This window comes from Lepisma saccharinum, chromosome 13 (genome assembly GCF_977018435.1).
Source record: "Lepisma saccharinum chromosome 13, izLepSacc3.1, whole genome shotgun sequence".
Taxonomy (NCBI): domain Eukaryota; kingdom Metazoa; phylum Arthropoda; class Insecta; order Zygentoma; family Lepismatidae; genus Lepisma; species Lepisma saccharinum.
The window spans coordinates 8,076,737-8,089,758 of record NC_139241.1 but is presented as its reverse complement, the minus strand read 5'-3'; the positions used below and the strand labels follow the sequence as shown (position 1 = coordinate 8,089,758).

General features: G+C 39.4%; 1 protein-coding gene across 2 annotated transcripts in view; it reads right to left on the bottom strand.

Moving 5' to 3' along the window:
* The window catches only part of LOC145997161 (serine/threonine-protein kinase RIO3), a 69,948-nt gene that overhangs the window by 47,089 nt on the left and 9,837 nt on the right, over positions 1-13,022 (bottom strand). For both annotated transcript variants that reach the window (XM_083133839.1, XM_083133840.1), the window contains exon 3: positions 399-571. In XM_083133839.1, coding sequence (XP_082989965.1) covers positions 399-571 — 173 coding nt within the window. The remainder of the gene's footprint in view (positions 1-398; positions 572-13,022) is intronic.

The window sequence follows — 13,022 nt, the reverse complement described above, 5'->3', positions numbered from 1 at the left end:
TTTGTAGATGCAAATGTACATTCGCATCTCTTGAGAATATATATGTATATACATATGCTATGCAATAGAAATATACATAGCAAATTTATTTTTGTCATGCAGAAAATAACATTCCATTTCTGTTTAATAAATATTGTATCAGAATCGGTTAAATATCGGTATGGGTTCCAAAAATTATCTGAGTACATCAGCTTCGTCACATCCCTATCTATAACACATCACTGCTGGTGACTCAATTAGATAACCATGTGTCAAGAAAGGAAAAAGACAAGGCAGGTTTTATTTGCCAAGGGGTTGGGACTCCATAGAGACTGGTATTAGTTTATTATTCATGGTGGCTAAATCTAAAACTGAGATGATAAAGGATGCATAACTGATTAACACAAAAGTGTTCCTACCTTTTGACGTGCCATTGACCTTGTCTTCTTTTTTCTTCAGCTCCCTGTCAAACTGCATCTGGAGCATTTGTGCTATCATGAGGTCACTATCACAGTCAGGAGAGATGGGAAGGAGCTCCGCTGGCATGTCAATCTTATCGCAGTCGAGTTCTTGAGCTAACTTGTCCTCTTCCCTGAAATTAAATTACTTCTTACTGCAACAAAGTTATTACTCCAAGCTCTAAACATAAAAACACATTTCTTGCTAAACTTTCAGAGTAAACAAAGTTTGATAGTTCCAACTGACAAGTTTCAGGGTGCAGAGCAACTATTCGTCCCACACTGTGGCCATGCGGTCCAAGGCTTCATGCTTTGGGTTCCGGTCATGGGACACGCTCAGGTTCAAGTCTCCTGGGGGAAGAGTAACACCTTTTCCTGAGATTTAAGCCTGTGTATGGGACTGGTGATCACCCACCATCGTGAGGAAATTGGGGAGCTAGGGATGAGTAGCGTAACCCAGTCACTACAACGACTGAGAGTTTGTCGTGCTGATCATGCATTGCCCCATAACTGTTTGGATGATCTTCCACCTCGGCAGCCAGTACGTGGGCCCTAGCCCTCACGGGATGTTGTGCCATGGGTTTACTGTTATTATTATTATGTATTGTGTATCTGACTAAAGACTTAAACATGTACTTTTTGTTTACAGTGACTATATTTTTCAGTGGACAAAGAATAGAGCCTACATATTGCCCAAATCCTTATTTTGTTCCAGTGAACAGATTTGTGGTTAATTGATTTTGTTTATTTCATTTTGCTTTTCTGCCACTTTTGGCTAATTACAAAGATGAGGATGAATGATAATATGATGAAATTGATGAAGGCACTCGGAAAAAAAACACTTTGTAATCAAGGAGTCCCAGGTTCGATAACCAAAGGAGGGTTTGGTTCAAATCTCACTTTAAATTGCAGATCCGGTCCCAATTAATCTATTGGGACCCAAGCGTCTCGATCGAGATACCCAAATGTAACCCTCCCGGTACCAAGCATCTCGATCGAGACGCTGTGTCAAGGTCGTAGTTTTTACATTATAACTTTTCTATTTTTGGCTAGAATTTCAATTTTTTTTATATATTGTTCCTAACACATGTATTTAACAGAAATTTTTTTGCATTTCTTTTTTGTCTTCATGAAAATGGAGGGGAAGGGGAAAAGACGGGAAAAGTTACTTCTCTTTTGAGTCTCTTTTCAAGGTGAAATTTTTGCCGACAAGACCGGCTTTGTTGTTCTAAAGCAATGCTTTTTTTTTTCACTCCCTCCTGTTAACTACATTCGAAGGAAGCTTGTTTATCAGTATCCGATGTCAAAATGAAAGTTTTCCGTGAGGGCGCAAGCAGGGGGAGGGGGAAGACTGGTTGTTGAATCTGTGTAGTGAATATGGAATTTCGAAGCGCGCTGAAGGAAACCTTTGTTTTTTTTAGCACAAGTGTCCACAAGTTGCAACACAGGTTAACCTGCATTGTCTAAAAATAGAATTTCAAGCAGCTGCAAGAATCGGCGCTCATTTTTCACTGCGTTCCAGCTTTTCGTCCATGAATGTTGTGTGTAGGTGTCGTTTTGTGCCCAAGTGCGAGGACATTTTTTGGGTGAAGTGACAATTTTTTAAAATAATTTTTGGGGTTTTCTCCCTTCCCCTCCATATATACGCCAAATTTGCACAAATCTTGCATCTTGTGCATTTTGACATTTTTTTCGGGGGCAGGGGGGGGGGGGCAGGGGCAAACACCATTTTTTTTAAAGAAAAGTATTCTTGAGGGGATTTCCGCCCCTGTCCCCCTCCATATGTACGCCGAATGTGCATAAATTATATATCGTCTGAATCTGTGATTCATTCTGCGTACAATGGTATATCTTTCATATCTCTAGGGCATTTAGTTTCTGAGCTGTAGTCAATTCAATGTAACTCTGAATTCCTCTCAATTCCGAAGCTTGAGACAGTGGCGTACAAGCCTTTCGTTTCAGGGGTACAACTCGCATTACATTGGTCATACGGGAATGATGCAAATATTTTTCTGTTTCTTACATGCCAGCGATAATTTCTATGTGCATTTTGAACTTTTCATATACTTTTCTTCAGGGGGGCGGGGGGGGGAGAAACAGCATTTATTTAAAAAAAAAGGTATTTTCAGGGGATTTCCCCCCTTTCCCTCTCCATATATACGCCGAATGTGCATAAATTATATATCGTCTGAATCTGTGATTCATTCTGCGTACAATGGTATATCGTTCATATATCTCCAGGGCAAATAGTCTCTGAACTAAAGTCATTTCAAGGAACCGCTGCATTTTGAAGCTTGAACCATTCCTTTTGGGGGTACAACTCAAGTTACATTGGTCATATGATCATAATGCAAATATTTTTGTGTTCCTTACATGTCAGCGATCATTTCCATGTGCATGTCGACACTGTCATGTACTTTTTCCTTGAGGGGAGGGTGGGGGAACCATTTTTTTCCCCCGAAATTTTGGAATTTTGAGAGTTAGTTATACCCGAATTTGCTTAAATTTTATATAGTCTGAATCTCTGGTTCATTCCGCGTACAACGGTATATCACTCATCTCTCTAGGGCAATTAGCCTCCAATCTACACTCATTTAATTGGAACTCTGCATTTTGCTCAAAATCAGCTTGGGCATCAAGGGGGTTACATGTGAAAATGGCCTTGGGCACCAAAAGGTTAAGTGGACTTAAAACTCAAAATACAAAAACCACTTTTAATTCTAGAGCTGAGCCGATACCACCTCAAAATGATACCAATACCAATGCTTCTATTTGAGTGTTCCACTACAAATAGAAGCATCAAGTTACAAGATTTTTGCTTTAAAAGATTCACAGATTACATCACAATATAAAAAAATGTTTGTTAAAAAAATTGCTAACCATTGTTATAACTGTATCTTTAGTCAAAATGAAAATAAATGTCTGATGAAGGGAGCGTGTGTTCTCCTGAAATGTCACAACGAAAAACTGTTTTCTTATGCTTGTAATAACCGTAAACTACAGGAAAATAAAAAAAACCTGTTATGTAATTATGAAATATGCTTTTTCACTGTTTCAATTTTTCAATGGCCACTTAAAATTTTGCATAACTTAATTAGACTGTGAAGGTAGGGCCACCGTTAGGGGTGTGCAACGCGTGGCACCACACAGGGCCTCATGCTTCTAAATCAGTAATTCATTCATTTCTGTGAATGAAAGCGGGATTGCATTCAAATATGGGGAAGAAAAGGAAGAAAAATATAATTCCTGTTAAACGAAAAATTACACCAAAACAAAGTTGCATATCTCATTACCAGAGCTAGGAGTTTTAGGTGCTGCACCTTAATTTTTTTTGTGTGAAAATGGGTAAAAAAGTGAGTCATCTTCAAAATAAGCATGTATTGAACTCTACTCATGGTGTTTCAGTTGCACCTTTTTCACAATCTCAGAACCTTTTCCACCTTTCTCACATTCTCAGAACATTTTGCACCTTTTCGCCCATTTTGCATCTTTATCATTTTTTTAATACAACTCACGCGCTGTTTAACCCCACCCACATTTGAGGCACTGCTTCATGGCATGCGATTCTTGTTTACCGCACAACAATTAATCGGCTTTCTTCAGTTCTTGGACGTTAATGTAGTAAGCACGCGGACTTTAAACAGTGCCAACAATGACGCGTTACAATTGCTAGGAGTTGTGCTCTTTTTGTCCTATGCTGTATTGTTTACGAATTGTTGTAGGAAAGCTGTTTTGTATTCGTTTCCTTCTCCTGTCTCAGCGAGGAAGGTAACTGCAGTCTGTGATCGACTGATCGATGCATCGGATTTGCTTGTTCACCATGCCAAAACATAAAGTAAATGTTGGGAAACTGCAGGACATTGTTAAACAGTTTAGCAGTGACGGCATTCAGAGTGATGGATCTGTTCTGAGGTGTGACATATGTGATATTTCTATTGCTGTTGATGACAAACACCAACACACTCGGGTTGTGCAGCATCTACAAAGTGGGAAACACATCAGGAATAAAGAGCTACGAGATGGTAAAGATGGGAAGCGACAGCAATGCATTGGTGAGGCGCTTGCATCTTCAAGTTCTAGAAATATAAATGAATTTTTCAGTGAGACAGCAAGGACATTTATAGCGTGCGGAATACCTCTTTCGAAACTTAACCATCCTGTCATGAAATCATATTTGCAAAAATATACTGGGAAGTCAGTTCCAGATGAGAGCACCTTAAGGAAATCTTACCTTCGACCTATTTATGAAGCTAAAATCTTGCAGATCAGGCAAGTAGTAGATGACCATCCAGTCTATTTCATACTAGATGAAACCACAGATAGGCAAAACAGGTACGTTTTGAACATTTTAGTAGCACCTCTCAATAGACATCAAGTGAAATCCATGCTTTTAAAAACTTATTTTCTCAGCAAAACAGATAATGCAAGTGTAATGCAAAGTTTCAATGATGCATGTTTTGTATCGTGGCCAGAGGGCGTAAAATATGATAGTGTGTGGTTAATTCTTACAGACCAAGCATCTTACATGTTAGCTGCATTTTCTAATCTGAAGAATATGTATCCTAACTTAAAACATGTGACTTGCATTGTTCATGCTTTGCATAGAGTTTGTGAAACTCTTAAAGATGAATATACATATGTGAACGAATTTGTTTCCAACATTAAGAAAATACTGAAAAAGGCTCCTTCTAGAATACAAAAGTACGTAGAAATTACGAAACTTCCACTAGAGAGAAAGAGGAGATAAAAGAAGAAAGGAAAGAGAGAGGCAAGAGAGAGAGTGGGTTTTCCTCCTTCCTCCTTCGGAAAGGGAGAAAGAAACGGAGGAGGGGAAAGAAGAAGGAGAAGACGGGGAAAGAGAAGGGGGAGGAAGGAAGAAAAGAAGATTACCTCTTTCGTTCCTTTTCAAAGGAGAGGACAAAGAGCAAGCAAAGAGAGAGAAAATTGATAAGAGAGAGAAAGAAGAAAGGGACACCTGCCCTCCTCACCCCCTTTTTTCTCTTTCCTTGCCCCTCCTCGGAGGGGGGGGAGAGAGGAAAAAAGAGGCCTCTCCCATCCTCACTAGATGGGGTACATGGTTAAAAGCTGCAGTGTTTATTTGCAATCATTTCCATACAATATCGAAATTTTTAGATACTTTGCCTAGTGATTCCTCAGCTGTAAAAAAAGCCAAAAAAACTTGCACTTAAACAGGAATTGCAAGATGAACTCTCTATTGTACATGGCTCCCCTTTCCTTGCTACTGCAATCACAAAACTGGAGGAGTAGTGTCCTGAAAAGGAAGCACAGTGGGCTGTTTTGATGGATGTGCAACGAGAGCTGCAAGGGGTCGGGAAAGAGAAGTTAGAACAAAGTTTAGCCAAAAACCCTGATGTTCAAGAAGTCCCAACCAACAAGGATGTGGATTACCGGTTGAAAACAAAATACGCACCACTTGTGTCTGTTGACGTTGAACGTTCTTTTTCAACTTACAAGTATCTGCTTAGTGACCGCAGGTGTGGCCTCACTCTGAAGAACATAGAAATTTTGAATGTAATCTATTTTAACAGTTTTTAAAATGACTAATTCTAAGCAAGTAAGAAGAAGCATGTTTTCCTTTATGTCGCGTTCTAATGTATCAGAGAATTTTCTTTGCTTAGTTATATTAAACGAATTAAAACCAGAGAATACTCTGTGTTTATCCAGACAAGTTGAATCATATATGTATGCACTGCTCACAATAAATTTTACATCTGAAAATTAGCACCTATTTTAGCACCTTTTTGTACAAAAATTGGCACCTTTTTTGCACCGTTATTGGCAAATTTTTGCACCTAAAATTCCTAGCTCTGCTCATTATGGACCACGGTGTGTCCATTCTTGTCAAGTCATCAGTCAGAATTCGCCAACAAGGAACAGCGACGTATTTGTGAATCCAACTTTCCTCAATTTCCTGCCATATATTATTGCTCGACAGAGGACAGGCACCTTGAAATGGTTATCTGTCTGCTCTTCAAGCTAAGGTTGGGGGTGTGCTCCACGTGCTCTTTGAATTTACGATCTAGCCAAATTGAGAAAATATGAAAGGTGTGGAGTTAGGGCCCCACACTTTCTTGAGCAAGGCTGAAGGTGGGAGTGACGTGATCAGCACCATACAATGCCCCTGGCCACCTTTACCTCCAGTTTCCTCCAGGTACCCACTTTATATGACGCTGTGTGGGTGCTGGAGCTGCTTGAACAGGTGGAAAAAATTCCAAGTCTCTCCCATGGAGGTCAGATGTCCTTATGACTATCTTTTTTTTTTTTTTTTTTAAAGGAATACTCCTATGCTGTATTCCCAGTCATTCACCATTTTCTCAACTATCACACATATCACTTTTTACTAATATTCTAGGTTTTTCTCATTACAGGCATACACAAACATCCATTATAACCGATGTACGAATTACCATTACCATCGGTCTTTCTTTGCATTTCTCCCCAACATTTCATTTTTCTGCTCTCTGAGAAAAGACAGCTGTCTCAAGAAACCAGCATTCTTTCCCATGGAGCCCCGCATATATCACCGCACCTACTTCGAGATAAAGAAACTAGAATGTTCCCGCAATAAACTCTCATATCCATCCAGTCCACATTCGGCTCACATCAACATAAATTCAAGCTCAACCTGATGGCTGAAATTTAGAGATGGAGCTAATCACGGAACTTCAGGCATTTTAAAATTTAAACACCCCCCCCCCCCCCCAAGGAGACTCTCGCCCTCGTCCCAAACAAGGAGAGACTGTTCTCAAGGGAGTTCGCAGCTGGTCAGGCTCAGAACCGAGACAATTGCTCTACACATAGCAGGCTGGAAGAGACGTCATAACTTCTACGATCGCACCGACCAGTCTGGCTCAGTGACAGTGAAGTGACAAGGGCAAATAATATGGAATCTTGAACTACAACCCTGCCCGAAAATAACTCTTCGTATCTCTTCACCTCAGTGAAGTTTAGACAGCCACAGAAGGCATAACTTTAACGAAGTGTCCGAGTTGTGAGCAATAAAAATTAATTAGAAGGATGTACTTTTTGATCAAGGTCAGCTCTCAAACAAGGTGTTATTGTGTTTTTGTGCTATGCGATTATCACCCTTCACGCCCTTCAGAGTATGCGATTCTCACCCCTTCAGTGTAAACATGACCACGTGTGGGAGGAGTTAAAAGTTCGACGACCAATAGAGAAAAAGAACAATTCTTTCGGGAACGAAGGAACTTGAAGGAAAAGGAAGAAGTAAGACTTGAGATACACAGTTTAGAACATTCACAGTTTAGAAACACACAGTGCAAGATTTACAATTAAGACTTTCAGATCGAGACACTCGTTTCAGCACTTTTGTAGGTAAGAGAGAAATTGTTTTCTCCTCTATTGAAAAGTCTAGATTCTTAGCTTCGAGATTTCAACCTTAATAACTTTTAACTTGGTAGACAATGGTGCTCGAGTAAAGTGTTTACGTGCAACGTCGACCATCAGCGGTCTGCGCTGCTAACTTGTTCTGACCCAGAGACTTATGGGTCGGCGATAGTGTTTTGTCTATAATGGTGCTTGTGTAGGCGAGCGACAAGGTGTAAGTATGTCAACAGAAGTGCATTATAATACTATGTCATAACATGTTTCAGTGTTCAGTGTCTTGATTTCTGATTCCTTCTTGTAGTAATCATTTTGGCTCGTAAATGAAGACCAATGTATAAGGAACCTGTGTGTTCTTATCCATCGGCCGAACTCTTGGACCATCGACACGATGTACAATACCGTGTCTAATCATTGTGGTACATTCATTTATTTTACATAAATGAACATTCATGCCTAATAATTAATGTAAGACCGGATTCGAACCAGTAAACGCCCCTTTTATTTTTACATTCTAATATAACATGTCCTAGCTGGGATTCGATCTCGAAACACCTGGCATTGAAGCCTGCTGTGAAAACCACTCCGCCACGGAGGTCGACAGCACTGAACTACCTCAGCTCATACATTTAGAATAGGTATTTTAAAAAGAAATAAGCACTCAAGTTACCTTGTAAGAAAATGTCCTTGTCTTTCGCTCGTACAAAATAGAGTGAGAAATATATGTGATATTACTCGCTCCTCTAGCACCCTAACAGGGCTTCTTAGAACAAAAATGCACAGGACCTTTCTTGTAGACAATTTTATGTAGATTATTTTTCATCATAACCTCTTTTGCTGTAAAGTGCTTCCAAGCGAGATATCGCCTAAACACTACTTGCTTAGGTTTAGGGGATCGTAGATCGACTATGTGAAAGCCTGATATTTGAAGTTTATTGGCTGTGAGAGGTGTATTGAAAGAGCTCTGAAGAGCAACGTCAACACTCAACCAAGCAAGGGGGCTTGCCCCATGAAATAAGAACAACACTTAAACGTAGATTTAAACACTTCGACGGTTGACTGGTCTGGCAGGGTTATGAGAATGTAAGAAAGGGGGATAAAGAAACGTTCGTTACCTCTTGTTTCCTGTAGCTTGAAGATCTTGTAGAATCTGTAGATCATGTTATGACAACTGACGACACGGTCCTGAAATAAAACTTCGCTAGTGTTTGCTCCCGCGGTAACACTTTACGTAATGATCATACTCAGACCGTAACTAGGGAAAACAAGAACTGTTCTCGCGATAGATTCTGAATAACAACTGAGGGGAGAAATATTCCCTCGAACTATTTATATGAAATTCAAACTTTCGGTCGCTGACAGATCGTGTCTCTTGTTAATGGCATTTTCAGCGTAAAGCTGTGTTTGCATTATCCTTCCTGCGATTCCTGAAGAATTCGTATCAGCGAAGTTTCACATCCGCTGAAGATCTCAGGCGTCTCTTGCTTGAAGGAAGCTCTTTCCAGCTTATTTCATACTCGGGCCCTTTATATGAAGTGATTATACTATCGGGCTATGGTGCCCGAGGCCCCAGGTTCGAGTCATGCCTTTGGCATGATACGATATTTGCAAAAAAATGATTTTGGGTGAAATTTTTTAAAGATGGTGGCCATAACCAGGCTGGTACAGGGGTGCAAAATTAATATGTTGTTAAGAATCCTTTTAAGAAGATAATAACATTTATTCCAGCTTTCCCTGATTTTTTTCCTTATTGGACCCCAAAATCATCCCTTGTTGACTGGCCTATTTCACCAAATTTCAGAGGGAGCTGAACCTCCCTGGTCCCTGTCTAGCTACGGCCCTGTTTCACTTTCAAAGCAGTCATGTCAATGTCCTCTGTGGCGACCTTTCATCCCTCTAACATCAAACCTTGCAGCTTTATCCATTTCCAAAAAGAGGCTTTATAAACAGACCTCTCAAGTCAGGCGGTGAACAGGCCCTTGGATCGGCATATTCCCCCCGAAGATTAATAGAAATAAAGATCTGCAGATATTTTATTTTTATTTTATCACAAACCCTTCCAGAGAAGGGGCATTTGCAGATTTTGCCAAATTCTACAACAATGCCAAAGTGCCAACAAGTTTCAAGTCAATGAAGTCATTCTTGTTTGAGACAGTAGTGTGAGTGGGTTTTAGAATCGCCATTATGGGAAATAAAATGAGTAGGGAACAGGAAAATTTAGTAAATTTTAATCAGGATTCCAAAAGGCTATAAAAAAAGGGGAAAAGGAAGGAGGTGCCTTCAAAAAATTGTTACTACACCTCCAAATACAGTTTGCTTCAAATTCCGCCATGATCGATAAACGGAAATAATGTCAAAATCCTGGTGTTTAGTGTTAATGTTTCTGGTGACATAGTCACAGCTGTGATTGCCAGTGACGGTGGTGATCTTAAATTTGACTCTTCTGTAGCCAGGGGGCAATGTAGGAACAAATTGCGAGGAAGAGTGTATTCTATCTCCTGCAATAGTTCTGTTTCTAGATCCAGGTGAGTGACCATCAGTTTTAAACAATAAATTTGCCATACATGGCTGCAAACACACAGGATATTTTTTCTAGGGCATATAGTGTAGAAACAAGATCTAAATCAGCAAAAGTCATTAAGAAAAGTTGTTTGCCTCGATGTCTTCGTCTACAGGGGGTCAAATCTTAGATTTCATTGGTGGTAAAAGGGGACACTACGAACACACGTGTGGGTATAACAATAGATAATAATTACAAAATTCTAATAACAGTGTTTGCTTTAACATAGAATTTTACAAAAAATTGATGATGTAGATATTTTCACTTTTCATAATACAGGGGTCTCGTGGATATAGTTCGTACAAGGTCTTGCATTCCCTAACGGTGGCCCTATCACATAGTATTTTTGCGGACCACTCGATAAATAAAATCAAACTGACGCTATCCATTACCAAATACCACTGTTATTGGAACATATAGACACAATGGTATCAGTATTGACTCAACCCTAATTAAATCACTTCACCATGAAACTGTTTTCATTGTGCGAGCATTCTATCAGGAACATATTCTCCTTCTGCTTGGTGAGCATTTTCTGTGCGTAGCTTTGTGATATGCAGCTAGGTGCATTCCTTCCACCTGCTCATACAACGGAGACAAGCAACAACAGTGTATTTAATGGCATGCAACAAAGCTACAAGACAACAGAACTCGAGTAGCTATGGGACAGTAAGTTCCTGAGATGATGGTGGCAGTGGTCTCAGAAATTAATAGCACACACAAAAGTTTTGTAAATAAGTTAGTGTTCCCTTTTACTGTATAAATTTGTTACCTCATTTTTAATTCACCGAAACATGTACATTGAACTATGTTAAGGCTGAATCACACGAGGCTAGATTTCCTGCTAGGTTTGCTGCTTGGTCCTGAACTAGTTGTCTGGTACTTTCCTATTTTCCTTAAAATTGCCAAAATCAAAGGTTTAAGAAAAAGAAAAGAACAGACTCGAAAGAAATATGGAAATCAAGTTGCTTTTAATGAACTCAAGTATGTATTGAACCTATTCCTAAATGAGATATGCAGGATTCATTGATAAGAAAGATTTTTTTCAACTAAATATATCAAACATTTAGATTTTCATTAAATTTGCGTCTGCATCATGGCTGTGAGGTCTAACGAGCTCAGGCTATGAATGCGTGCCGGTTCGAGTCACCTGTGTGAAGCGTAACAACTTTGATACCCTTGACCCCCTGTCGTACCCTCAAGAAAGTGAAATATTTTGCATGATTTACAAAGAATGTGCTGCTTATGAATGTTTTCAGTTGCTTTTAGCTTGTGGAGATGTATAGTTGTCAAGTACAGTATGTCTGTTACCTTATCGTGAAGCAGAACAGCCTGAAGGCTTCGCAAATATGAATAGGCAACCAATACAACATTCCACAACAGCAGCTATACTTTTGCATTAATAGGATAGGAGTGATAGCATTTTCTGACACATTCTTTTGCTATTTTAGTGTGCATACAACCGATATTTACTAATCGAAAGTTGCAAAAGTACTCCGAAATGGCAGGTTTTTACTTACATGGGCCATACTTCAGATTAAATATCTCCATTATTTGCATTTTCCACCAACAGGAACAAATTTTATATTATGTATAACATCGAAGTCTGTTGATTAAAACAAAATCAATATATTTCTCAAGCTGATACAGTGGGATTAAGAGCTCTCGAACTTTTTCTGAGATTTCAGTCTGTGTATGGGATCAGTGGCCACCCACAATCATGAGGAAATTGGGGAGCTACGAGTGAGTAGCGTAACCTGGTCACAGTAAGCCTACAACAATGACTGAGGGTTTGCTGTGCTGACCACAAATCACCCTGTAACTGGTTACATGATCTCGCACCTCTCCTGAAGCGTGTGTGAGTGATGTTGGTAGGTAGGCACTGGCTGTCATATGGTGTTGTGCCATGGGTCATTATGGATAAATTCTTAAATATTAATAAACATGAGTGAATGTGCACTTCATTTCTGCTTTTTTCTTCACCTAGTGACAAACAAAAATTGCACGGTAAGAATTTACGATACCAGACCCATCCGTAATTTCTATCCTAGTTCTTATACTCACGAAATACATAGTCCCGATGAAGTATCTGAGGTTAACATGTTGAAATTGTTAACTGACGTGTAGAAGTTGTAAAATAAGCTTTTCAATTGCCGTGCGTGATCGTTCTCCGTATACAAGCATGGAAACCATGTTTGTTCAACGGAGCTCTCACTTGTTCAGCAATCTGCGTGGTGTGAGGAAATAAAGTTCTTTCTTTCGTAAGTTTTTTTTAGTAACTTTTAGTTGGGTACATATTAATAATACAGGGCATTCGTTCATATTTCGCATAGTCAATAATTTAGGACACCTGATCACGACTGTGTAGTTAAAATTAGTGCTACGAAAACCATTCACGGTAAGGTTAGGTTAGGCAAACATAGTTAAAATTTTGTTCAAAAATGTAAAATATTGAAATAACCATTGTTTTCGTGGAGAAATTCAGCGTTTCTGTTCCGATCGTGGACCACTCAATTTTGCTTATTTTGCAATTTCTACACATGACCCCCAAATTTTAACTTCAAATTTGTGATTAGGAGGCCTCAATTAGTGAGTATGCGAAATATTACAAAAATCGGGGAGAGGTCCGTTACCGTAAATTCACTCCAATTGCACAATGA